Source organism: Phoenix dactylifera, chromosome 8 (genome assembly GCF_051530095.1).
Source record: "Phoenix dactylifera cultivar Ajwa chromosome 8, Ajwa_hap1_PhDact_Kaust_v1.1, whole genome shotgun sequence".
NCBI lineage: Eukaryota > Viridiplantae > Streptophyta > Magnoliopsida > Arecales > Arecaceae > Phoenix > Phoenix dactylifera.
In genome coordinates this window covers 21,121,040-21,134,585 of record NC_143197.1, presented here as the reverse complement: position 1 = coordinate 21,134,585, position 13,546 = coordinate 21,121,040, and the positions used below count along the sequence as shown (strand labels likewise).

General features: G+C 40.4%; 1 protein-coding gene across 1 annotated transcript; it reads right to left on the bottom strand.

Annotated features, from left to right (window-relative positions):
* Window positions 1-5,349: 5,349 nt before the first annotated feature.
* Window positions 5,350-6,001, bottom strand: LOC148702739 (uncharacterized). Its single transcript, XM_088703035.1, has one exon. It carries the CDS (start codon window positions 5,786-5,788, stop codon window positions 5,495-5,497), a length of 294 nt encoding a protein of 97 aa, XP_088559161.1. The 5' UTR covers window positions 5,789-6,001; the 3' UTR covers window positions 5,350-5,494.
* Window positions 6,002-13,546: the final 7,545 nt, after the last annotated feature.

Genomic DNA, 13,546 nt, shown 5'->3' with positions numbered 1-13,546 from the left:
GTGAGCAGCATAGTCCATTTTGAAATTGCAAAGGAGGCAATGGAAAGGTATGGAGGAGTGCTTTTCTCATAGTAAGGCTGCCCAAATTTATCATATCAGGCGAGATATCTCAATGCATATTCAAGATCAATCTTCTATTGCTTCTTATTTTTACCACACTCAAAGCATATAAGAATGAAATCAATGATATATGTCCACTTTCTACTTGTACCTATGATGCAATGAAAGAGTTGAACCAGATCTCTTAAGATGAAATTTTTTTTCAATTCCTCATGGGGCTTAATGACTTCTTTTCAACTGTTTGCATCCAAAAACACACATGGAGCCCCTACTTATAGTAAGTAAATCTTTTTCTCGGATTTTGCAAGAGAAAAAATACAAGGCACTGCAAGTCAAACCGATGCACTCTCTTGAAGGCGGTGCCATGTCTACTTCATTATTTAACAAGCATGATTCTACTCACTTCGGTAACCAAAGAAAAGTTTGTGGCTTTGGAGGTCGTAGCGGTCGAGGACAACCACACTATGATTATTGCAATAATTTTGGTCATACATGTGACATTTGTTACAAATTACATTGCTATCTAAACCATAGTGGTAGAACCAAAACCCCTACTCCTGCCACAAATCACGTTGCTAATAGTAAAAATTCTCGTGGCCCATCTATTGTGCCCCATCTCATGCTGGGGCAGTATGTCCAATTGCTGTCCTTATTAAACATTGACAAAACCACCATTTCTATCAACATGACAAGTATTGCTTCCAACTTACAACCTGTGGCATGGGTAATTGACATAGGTGCTTCTGACCACATGGTCTCCAACTTTAATCTTTTTTTATTACTTGAATCTTTACCAACCCGTCAACCATTAAACTACCTATATACTTACAGTTCAAATAACCCAAAAGGGAACTATTAAAATATCCCATTCTCTTGAGTTAAAAAATATTTTTTGCATACCCACTTTCAATTTAAATTTATTATCCATTTGCAAGTTTACTAAAATACATAATTGTATTGCCATCTTTTTTCCTGACATCTGCATTTTTCAGGACCTGTCAATGAGAAAGCTGATTGATTTGGGTAAAGAAAATGATGGTATCTACTACTACAGGGGTCCAGTTTCTCCTACTTCTACAGTATATTACACCTAGTTGAATATTTGGCATAATTTTTTGGGTCATCCATTGACTCTAAGATTAAAGTTTTTAGCCCAAAATATTTCTATTCCTCTTTCTACTTTTCAAAATAAAATAGATTTTTGTATTGTTTGTCCTCTAGCCAAACAAACTAGGATTCCTTTTTCTACAAGTACTTCTGTTACTTTCTCCATTTTTGAACTTATTCATATTGATATTTGGGGAGGTTATTCTATTCCATCTCATATAAGTGTGTGTTATTTTTTAACAATTGTGGATGATTTCTCATATTGCACATTGATTTTTCTCTTGTGATTCAAACATGAAACATTTTATTTGCTTAAAAAATTTATTGCACTTGTGGACAACCAATTTTCTCATAAAATTAAAATGGTTAGAAGTGATAATGGGATGAAATTCATGGATAATCAATTGCAAACTTATCTTAATTTTTAGAAATTATTCAACAAACATCTTGTGTTGACACTCCACAACAAAATGGTGTAGTTGAGTGCAAACATAGACACCTTCTTGATGTAGCCCTAGCATTACATAGTCAAGCCAATTTACCAACATAATTTTGGGGTGAGTGTCTTTTAACTGCCGCTTATCTTATTAATTGATTTTCTTCTCCTATTTTAGGTTGTAAATCTCTTCATAAAATGCTTTTTGATAAAAAAAAACCTCTTACCTCCATTTATGTACCATCGGATGTCCTTGTTTTGCTCATACCTAAGCAAAAAATAAATATGGACCTCGCCCACATAAATGCATTTTTGTAGGATATCCCAATGGCAAAAAAGTCTACTGCATGTATGACCTATTTGAGAAAAAAATATTCACTAGTAAGCATGTCATTTTTAATAAATCAGTTTTTCTTTTTGCCAACACATTTCACATTTTTCCTTCTTCCCAATCACTAATTCTTCCTCACATTACTGATAATGGTGATGAATCCATCCATCTTTACCTACTCGGCTTTCTTCCACTTCTAATCAAGATTCCATTGAACTAGTTGATTTTCTTGAAACATATGCCAATCTACCTCCAAAACGCTCCACAAGAATTCGACGTCTACCCCAATAGTTTTAAGATTTTTAATTCTCTCAAGTTTTATCCTTTTCTTGCTGATACCAAAACAACCTCGTGACAGCTACTAGTATGCACTCCAAAATGATCTTTTCTTTAATAAATTCTCTAGCTCTTATTGTACTTTTCTAGCTTCTATTTTCTTTTCTCAGAAACCTAAATCCTTTTCCTCAGCAATGAAACATTCTTATTGGCATGATGCTATAGTAGATGAAATGAAGGCCTTAGAGTTTAATCACACTTGGACCGTAATACCACTTCCACTAGTTAAATATGTCATCGGATGCAAATGAGTATATAAGATCAAATATAAGTCCGATAGTACTATTAAACGGTATAAAACAAGGCTTATTGCTAAAAGTGACACTCAAGCTGTAGACCTAGATTACTATGAGACATTCACTGTTGTTGCCAAATTGGTCCCGGTTCATTGTCTGATTGCCATTGTAGCCGCCGAACAATGGCAACTATAGCAGCTTAATGTCAATAATGTCTTCCTCCATGGTGATTTAAATAAAGAAGTTTACATATAATTACCATCAGATTTTTTTCGAAAAGAAAAGAAAAGAGAATAGTTAGTCTGCCACCTCCCAAATCCTTATATGGTCTTAAATAAGCCTTCCGTAACTGATTTTCTAAATTCTCCACTACACTATTTTAGGAAGATTTCACTCAATCAGTTTCTGATTATTCACTTTTTAGAATAATATTACTATTATTTTTATTTATGCTAATGATATACTCATTACTGGCAGTGATCCTTCTAATTCATTTCTTCCATTAAATTTCTTCTCTATGATCAATTTTGAATTAAAGATCTTAGCACACTTAAATATTTCTTAGGCATTGAACTTACACACCCCAGTAAAGATATTTTTCTCTCTCAACAAAAATATATCTTAGATATTCTTAAAGATGCAGTTATTCTAAGTGCTAAACTAGCACACACTCCGATGGAGCAAAATTTAAAATTGTCCCCTAATGTTGGAGAACCTTTGCATGATATTGGACCATGCAGATGCCGGATAGGTCATTTGATCATCTCACAATCATTCATCTAGAAATTACCTTTGCTATCAATTTTCTTAGTCAGTTTATGCATGTACCACACCAACCCTATATGGATGTTGTTTTTCGCGTCTTAAAAAACTTCAAATCATGCCTTGGTTTTGTTATTCTCATGCCTACTTTGAACAACTTTCGTCTCAGTGCTTATTGTAATGTTTATTGGGCGACTTATTCCACTACTCTTCATTTTGTCACAGATTATTGCAGCTTTCTTAGTGATAGCCCAATCTCATAGCGGACAAAAAAATAAAGTACTGTCTCCCAGCCCACCATTGAAGCCGAGCATCGATTAATAATCTCTTCCACTTTTGAATTAGTCTGGCTGAAAACTCTAATATCTAACTTGGCTATTTACCATCATCAACCTATGTCTCTCTTTGTGATAACCAAGCAGCACTTCATATTGCTGCCAACCCAGCATTCCATGGGCGGTCAAAACACATCGAAATAGATTGTCATATCGTTTTGACAAAACTACAAGCAAGCACAATTCAGACTAAGTTCTTTCGAAGTGATAACCAGCGTGCCAATAATTTTACCAATGCATTAGCCATTAGGCCATGACCAGTTTTTTTATCTACTATACAAGTTGGGTGTTACGGATCTGGACACACCAACTTGAGGAGTATTGCATTTCTTGGAATCATTTACAATCTCGCTTATTATAGTATAAACGATATTGGATATTGCAGCTGCCGTATATTGCATGCACAATCTTAGTATATTTATTCAAATCAATCTCCAAAAATTATGGAATCGGATTATTATATTCAAATTTAGTATTTATACCAAATTATAGAATTTTGCTATCGTATTATATTACATCTAGTTACTAGTATTTTTTGCATAATCATGAGATTTTATTGTTATATTTTACTATACCTAGGAGCTCAACTTATTTATAAAGCACACTTGTGCCATTAACAAAAGAAACAATTCAAATCTTGTTTTCAATACAAATTCCTTGTTCTGAATTAATGCATATATACTAGATTCTGAATTTCTGATGGAATTGAATTTGTATTCTCTATGCACTCAAAATTGAAGGGGAAATAAAGTCATCATGAAGGAGAAAATATTGATACCACGATAGGATATAAATCTGAAATTGGTTGGATAACAGAGGAACTAGCGAGCCGTCGGATAAGAGAAAGAATGTCCAATAGAGTTGGTAAAGCCGGCATCGGAATAGAGCTGCGCCAAATCTAGGAGACCCGTGCAGCAAGATCACCTTCTAGGCAAAATATAATCGGCATGCAAGTGTTGGGACAGCAAAATAGAGTCCCTCCCATGCTCTCCATTGAAGGGACAACACAAACAAGGCCTACAGCATCCTTTTTACCTTCTCTATTTGATTCATGACCGCACTGCACCAATCCTAAAAATTCTCTTATTCCTTTCTAGTTACATCTAAGAGCAAGTAGCAATAACCAAAATGCACCATCCTTTCCCCGTAGGCTTAATTTTCTTTAGCCTCCAATTACCCCAGAGGTCACCAACATGTTTAAGATTCCGTCAAGCAAACTTGGTGGCCATAATTATATCAGGTAGTGCATATCCAGCGCGTTCTCATGTTGCTTACCCTGATAAAGGACCACTTCTCATCATGCTAAGGGTATTCAGTACGAGTTCCTGCTGCCTGAGTGCCTGTGGGGCCCGTCCTTTAATGATTGACTGCTTGGACTATATCCATTGCATCTGTGAATAATAATTCACAATGGTTCGCCAGCCAAGGTACAGTTCTGCTTCTAAATGCTCCATTCTCCTCTAGCATGGTGGCATTGCCAAATAGGCCGACCACTTCCGCGAAGGCACACATTTAGGTGCTTAAAGATGAATATTTTGGAGAATTATTGTCGCGGATCTCCTAGTTTTCCTACATAAAATGAGACATTGCATGTATCCGGTAAGGCGCTAAGTATTAAAGTGTTCTCAATTTGATCCTAGAGAGGGCCGATCAAAATCAAATGCCTCAGCCATTTAATTGGTTCATATCGGAATTCAAAGATCGCATTGACACACAAGTGAAATAATATCGAACTGCAATTCGGGAGGAAACAAAAACACACGAAGGCCATTTCCAAAAATCGCAGTATATCTCAAGGCTCATCATATTTACAAAGTACTAAAATAGTCAGATGCGGAGACACCCAAACAAAGACTTGTTTTATCTTTGGGTCTCCCCTGCTTCTGAAGTCCTAATTAGGACCCCAACAGCTCAAGTACATGACTTTTCTCAGCGCCTCCTCCGATCGCTTGGCCTTCTCATCAGCCCCCTCAGATCCTTTCCTCCTCTCAATGTCAGAAGAAGAAGAAGAAGAAGAAGAAGACACCCTCCTGGTCTGAGGGAAGGAACGGATGTTGTTCTTGGCTTGCTGGTTGAGAGATCTGATGGCATGGTTCCAGCGGCACAGCCCTGCTTGGTCCTGGAGAGCTTCCACTGCTCCCATGCTCGCTGCCACGATCAAAGAAACCTTGCTTGCACAGCGCATCTTTTCTCTCTCTGTGAGTACTCGGAATTTGAGGAAGATATGAATGAAGGATAGTAGATTGTTTTGGTGAGCTTTGATCGCAAAGCTGGAAGGAGAGTGTATATGTAGAGGCTGGCAAAAAGATTGGGATGGGAGAAAACTAGGGATGAGATGCTGCCGGTTTTGGGCTTCCCACGGTTTCCCAGATACCTGGGGCCATATTGTTTATCTAGCTGAAAGCAGAGTCACAGGGCTACAGCAAGGACAGGGGAAAAATATATTAAATAACGGAGGGCATCTAAGTTAATTGGCATGAAGTTTTGCACTAGGTGGATTGGATAATAACTTTTATTAAAAAAAAATTTATTTGTCTTGCTTAGATGTTAATCTAAGATGGGTTCGAGGTGGTGTATAAGCAATCTAGCATTCTTTTTTCTTTTTTATGGCATTGGTATGGCATGAAAAAAAATATTAAAAAAAAACTTAGACGTTGCTTTTTTTTATTTTTTTAAAAAAATAGGATTACAGGATCCAATGAAGAAAATATGTTTGATTATCTTGTTTCTGTATTGAGAATATTTTCAGTAAATTTTTCTAAGACTAGAAAAGTACAAGACCCTATGACATATTAGAATGAGCATTGTAGAACCAAAATATGGATCAAACCTATAGTTCTTGTATCCATATTCTAAAGCTTTAGAATTCAATTAGTTGAAACCTTCATTTCTGAATCATAGTTGTTCTATGCATTTTTAGGCCCGTTAACGAGCTCGGGCGCGGGTCGTTAGTTAAACGAGCTCGAGCCCAAGATAAGATCCGTTTAAATTCGAGATCGAGCCCGAGCAGCTCACGAGCCCGCTTGGGCTCGTGACTTAATACTGCGTGGACCCTTTTTGAGTCTTCTTTAGATCGTGTATACTTGGACTGTGGTCAGCTTCCTCTGGGCTCGTATACCAATTTAACTCCATAAGCAGTATCTGCTTCAAAGGAATTGCCTTTTTCTCCTCCCCCACCAGCTCCACCTCCCTTCCACCGCCGTCCACCTCCTCGGCATAGGCTGAGCTTGAGCGCAAGCAGCTGGTGTCCAACGCTATCTCAGAGGTGTCCTCCTTAGGAGTCCTCTCTTGGTCTGCGAGCCGATGCCCTGTGGGCTTATCGTCGGAGCCACCGCCAGTGTCCTCGCAGGAGTCGGAGCCGGAGGTGGAGTTGCAGGCAGACTCGATGAAGGAGATGCGGTTGAAGGACGATACAACGAAGTAGAAGGGGCGGACGTTGCCGATGACGACACCCTATGAGTGGGCGAGGTTCACTGCCTCGATGATCTGCCGGAAGATGTGGAGGTTCTTGAGGAGGTGCACCGGCTGCCCCGGCCAGTCCAGCCACTCCCTAAGGCTCACCTCCCCACGATCCTCTTCCTCGTCCGCCGCTACAGACGCCACCGCCGCGCCGGCCGGTCGAAAGCTCCCGTCCTCGGTCCAGGACAGAAGGCGGCCCATCTCCTCCTCCTCCTCTCCCTCTTCCATCGACTTGCCTCCCCAACCGGCCACCGCTGAGCCCAAGCTGTCGCTCGAGGCGACGCAGTCGTCTCTTCTCGTTCTGTTGCCTTTAGAACAGAGGGTTACAGTTGCCCAAAAAAAAAAAAAAAAAAAAAAAAGGGGTTATGTGGCCCAAGCTCGGGATCAGGCTTGAGCTCGTAATTGAAACGAGCTTTACGAACTCAAGCCCGAGCCTTTGCTTAGCCAAGCAATTCCGAGCTTGAGACCAATACAGAGCTAGATACCAAGCCCGAGCATAAGCTTCTGTGAAACAAGCGGAAGGCTTGGGTTCGGCTCGGCTCGGCTCGTTATCAAGCCTATACATTTTCATATAATTGCTCTATGAATTTCAATTATTTATTGTTTAAAAAAAATGTGAGGACCCTACTAGTATGTGGTTAGTCCTATCAACTTACGTTAGATAGATCTTGGATATTTTGCAGGATTAACAAATCCAAATAATATCTTCTGACTCATCTAAAAGAGATTCTAAATCATTTCAAATAGTATAGTAGCAGATTTAGATCATGGTATATGTAGACTAAGAGATACTATAGGATTGATCCATTTGGATTAATCATCGCTTGATCATGATATTTGTGGTTGTATTTGAATGGATCTGAATTTTTAGCTCGACAAGGACACCTTAGCTTAAATTAAGGAGTATATTAGGATCTACAAAAATATGTATTTAGACTCACATCAATCATAGATTTTGAGCATTTATATAGAGCTAAAGAACCTAAATAACAACATATGGACTAACCTCTTTGGGTGAGGTTTAGCATTATGGAAGTGAACAAAACATCAAAATGTTAAAAGAAAATCTAAGATAAAAGAAAACAAAGAGAAAGTTCGATCTCCCTTCTTTTTTCTTTTTTTTTTTTTTTTTTTGCTAAAGCAGGTGGATCATACCTGACGAGTATAGATACACCCAATAAAATCGAAAAACAAAATATCTCGAAGTGCCAGGGACAATTCTCCATCTCCAGCCCACAGGGTACTACCGGGGTGACTGGCTACATAAGCAGCCACCTAGTCCGCAGCTCCATTAGCTTCACGGAACACGTGCTTGGCCTGGAAGGCCCCTTCAGCCCCCACCATTATCCAAATATCTCGGAGCAAGGGGTGGGCACTACTATTACCCCTAGGCCCCTCCGGACTCAACTGATGACTGTGGCCGAATCTCCCTCTAGGACAATGAAACCGATCCATAAAACACATCGGACATGAGGAAGACCCGCTCAAGCAGCCCTCAGCTCTGTACCCGAGATCGATATGTCGAAGAGTTGAAGAGTTGACTGCCCCTAGCAGCCATGACCCTGACAAACAGGTCTCGAATAACAAAACCCGCGTCGCCCCTCATACCTCTGTCCAAGACAGACCCATCGAAGTTGACCATAAGAAAGTCTGATCTTCCTTTTGGCTTTCCCAATCTTTTGGATTAATTGATTGACATCCAAAGCTTTCCCTTTCCCATGTTTCCTTTTTCTTTTTGGGTTCGTCCCCTTTCCCTTGTTTGTCTTGCTCCTGTTGTGCTTCAAGCAGAACTGAATTCGATATAAATCACTAAATTTCAGACATCGAAAAACTCAGTTAAATCCCTCCCTTCAAACTTTTAATGTATTCTCAAAATGATATATACTTATAGATGCATAAATAAAAAAAGTTAAGTTAAAAAAATTAGCCGAGAGTTGGGTCCATAACAGCTCAAGTACATAACTTTCTCCAGGGCCGGCTCCGTCCTCTTGGCTCCCTCAACCGGTCATTTGCTCTTTTCTATGGAAGTGGACATCCAGTTGGCCAACTTTCAAAAATCCACTCTCAACTAACTCTAGATGCCGCTCCCCGAAGAGATCTCCATTGCTCTAACTTGACCTGAATCGCTCAGAGGAGATCTCTGGCTATCGAACCAGATCAGGCACAAGTAACCAACTCGAAGCCCTCTCTTATTGTTAAAATTATATAATTGATTAGGATCATGTTTGATTTGTGATTAATCGTGCCAAATTTAGTTGACCTTCCAAATTTCATCTTAATTAATTTATAATTAATCGTGCCAAACTTAGTCGGCCTTACCAAATATTTTTAGCCTCCTAGTCTATATAAAAGAGGCTCCTGTACATTATAATAGACAGGTAGAAATGCAATTTTTTTTTTTTCAACATGGTATTAGAGCCACCGATCACGTAATCTGCTGCCGTCCTCTCTTCCGTTTTTTTGTGGTCATCATCGTCGCACGTAGATCCTGTATTTTTTCTACCTCGTTTGGCGGTAGCCGGGGCTCCGGTCTTAGCGGCTTTCAAAACTTTCTTTTTCTCATCAATGTCTTAATAAAATCATAAACTTCGGTCTTTCTTTTCTTTCTCTTAAATTATTTTTTGTTATTTTTTTATTATTTGCTGAAGGAAAAAAAAAAAAACCGTGGAAGGTTTTTGCTTCACGTGGCGGGGCTCAGGGGGCTTAGGCGTGACCTCTCTCCCAAGTTTTCTTCTCCCAAGCCGAGAAATCCAAAAGCTTTCTTCTTCTTCCCGTGTGGATTCTCTGTTGCGGCGGCTCCCGTGAAGGAAGGGGAAAACCCCGTCGCCAACCGGCCCGGACCAAGGTGGAGATCTCTCGCTCTCTAGTCTGTGCATGGGCACCGAACCTCCTCTGTTTCTCTCTTTAATCTCTCCCTCTATCTTTTCTCTCTCCATGGTCAGTGGCCGAGCCATTCGCATGAACTTAGGACCCAATTACCTTTTCTTCTCTCTCTTTCCTCTCTCTCCCTCTCTCTCTCTCTCCCAGCTGCTCGATGGATGTACAAGATCGTCTCTTATTTTCTCTCCTCACTGAGCCTCCTCTCTCCTCCCTTGTCTCTATCTTCCATTGAGATCAGGCATCTGTAAGGGAAGCCAGTTGAGATCAGGCATCCGAAAGTGGAGCCGGTTGAGATTGTCGGAAGAGGGTGGCTCGAAGGGGACCAGATCAGGTGGATGGATCTAAATCTAAGGCCTCTCTGCTTCTTTTCTTTTTTTAAAAAAAAAATATACAGTGCCAATCTAAGCTGATGCGGAGGGATATTATTCATCCGGTCCATATCAAAGCTAGTAGATTCGGTCCATCTAATAATTTCTCCATAAAATGGCTACAAAGCAGGGCAAGGAAAAGATTTGAAGCTAAAAGTCCAACCACCTTGCCACCAAAAACATCAAACCATATCCCTTTTATTTTACTAGAACTCCTAGGCGTGCTGTGCACATTGATGAGGTATGTAAACTTCCGAAAAGAAAAGAAGGCAGCACTGGACTTTGACCCTGAATAGAAGTATATATAGCATTTGGCAATTCTTTTGTGAAGCAAATCTTATGATGGATACATGCTCTAACTCGGACTAATCTTAGGCTCCATCTTGATCCTCATGATTGGGCGCTTGCATGGAACGAGGATGATCCTTCGAACGATTGTTGAGCGGGTTTCCGTTCTGTAAGCCCAGCCAACGAGCTTGCAGGTGGACTTGGCGCCAATCGGACCAATCCGGGGGTTTATGAGTAAGCTTCAGAGCCTCATCCAATTGTCGACGACGCCACCTCTCGCGCGCTGCGATCCCACAAATGCGAAGCGTGTTCACCCGAAAATCCGTAAAATTAACCTGTTCTTCCTCGTCATAGGCCCTCATGCTCTCAGAATCCATCTTGTCTCTTCAGTATTGGGGAAATAAAAGATAAAAGGGAGATGTAACTGTTTGCCGTGTAGTTTGATGAGAAAAAGATCGATAGAACTTTGGAAGGAGACAGAAGATTTATAAAGACATAGTAATAATAATAATAAAAAAGTAGAGGAAACTGAGGGAATTGAAGTAATTGCTAGTTTTGGGCTCCGTTATTTTCGTGATACCGGGGGCTTCGCCGTTCCTTGTATGAACCTCGCATGCCTTCTGCAGGCATTTTAGGTTTCCCCGTTTGGGGCCTCTTTCGTAAGGGTGGGCATACATTGGAATGGATTTGGGTCATGATTGGTTAAGCTAAGACAGGACTACCGTTTACTAACTTGTCCTGATTGGCCATTCTGTACGCCTCCCCAATGTACGCATGAATGGAGATACATGCATAAGTATGAGAGAAGTCATTCCCAAGGATTCTCTTTTCCTTTTATTATTTCCTTTTGCTATCTCCGAAGAAAAAAAAAAAGGGGTTAGATTCGCATTTTCTCACGAATCATGCACAACCTCACCTATTAAAGTATGAATGATATTGAATATCATAGCTGCTACATATTATATTTACAATTTTGATACATCAGTTTAAATCAATTTCCAAAAATCATGTAATCTGATATTTAAATTTAGTATTTGTATCAAATCATAAAATTTTGCTATTGTATTATACTATATCTGGTTCCTAATATCTTTTCTATAATAATGGCATTTTATTGTTATATTCCACTATATTTGGAGGCTCAACTTGTATATAAAGCACACCAGTGCCATGAATAAAACAAACAATTCAAATCTTATTTTCAATACAAATTTCTCATTCTGAATTAATACATATATACTAGATTCTAAATTTCTTATCAAATTGGATTTGGATTCTCTACACACCCAAAATTGAAGGGAAAATAAAGTCATTATGGAGGAGAAAATATAGATGCCACGATAGGATATAATACTGGAATTGGATGGATAACAGAGAAACAAGCGAGCCATCGGATAAGAGAAAGAATGTCCAATAGAGTTGGTGAAGCCGGCATCGGAATAGAGCTGCTCCAAATCCAGGAGACCCATGTAGTAAAATCACCTTCTAGGCAAAATGTAATCGGCATGCAGGTGTTGGGACAGCAAAATAGAGTCCCTCTCATGCTCTCCATTTTTTTTTTGGTGGGTAATAGGAGGGGAGGGGGAGGGGCAGAACTCCACCCGCATAGCAGCCCCCACTGGCCCTCCTTCCACCAGAGAATGTTCGATGCGGGTCGTAAGTTTCCGCGTGCCCTCTCCAACCTAGGAGAAACCCCACTAGGCCATCCACGTGTGAGTACGTCACCCCAGCGCCACCTTAGTACTGATGGAAGGAAAGTATATCCATACAGAGCCATCCGGGTGTAGGGCATGCGGTCTCCTGACAACTGGGGTGGAGTCCAAGCCCCCTTACTACTAGGCTACCACCTTGGTGGCCATTGAAGGCCTACAACATCTTTTTACCTTCTATATTCCTTTCTAGTTACATCTAGGAGCAAGTAGCAATAACTAAAATGCACCAACTTTTCCTCCAAGGCTTAACTATTTTTAGCCTCCAAATACCCGAGAGGTCACCAACATGCTCAAGATTCCATCAAGCAAACTTGGTGCTGGCGGAGTTTACTTGTATCGCTGAGGATTCACCTTTCGGGTTGGCCAGAGACATTTGGAGCCTCCCTCCTGCTTCTGCAGCGTCCAGATCTATGTTCGTAGTCTAGGTGCCCCTATTCTCTGGGTTTATGAAGGTAAACTTTGATGATAGTATGGCTGAGGATGAAAGATGTGGAGACGCAAGTTTCATCATCAGGGATCATGAGTCTAGATTAGTGGGGGCTAGGGGCCAGCAAATCTTCGACCCCTCTATGGTGTGTGCTGAGCTTAGAGCCATCTGGAAGGGCATTTTTTTTGCCCGATGGACTTTGGGAGCAGAACGACTCATTCTCAAGGGTGACTCGACTCCAGGTGATCTACTGGATTCGGGGTCAGGAACGTGCAGGCGAGGGCAGGCCTCTGCTTCCTGATATACGCAGACTACTGGAGGAATGTGGCTTCCAGTAGGCCATGTATGTCTACAGGGAAGCAAACAGTGCAACAAACTGAATTGCTTCCTATACGGCTCATCATTCTGAAGGGTTTATATGGACGACTCGTGACACGGTGTCGGCTCCGTTATCTGTTCTTTTGTTTTCTGATATTATTGGCTGCATCGGCACGCGTAAAATGTAAACTGCTGTTATATAAAATAATAATAATAATAATAATAATAACAACAACAACAACAACAACAACAACAACAACTTGGTGGCCGTAATTATATCAGGTAATGCATATCCAGCGAGTTCTATGTTGCTTATCCAGCGAGTTCTTTCTGCCTGTGGGGCCCGTCCTTTAAAGATTGACTGCTAGGACCATATCCATTGCATCAATGGATAATAGACCTTCATCATGGTTCGCCAGCTAAGGTACAGTACTGCATCTAAATGCTCCATTCTCCTCTAGCATGGTGACATTGCCAAATAGGCCGACCAC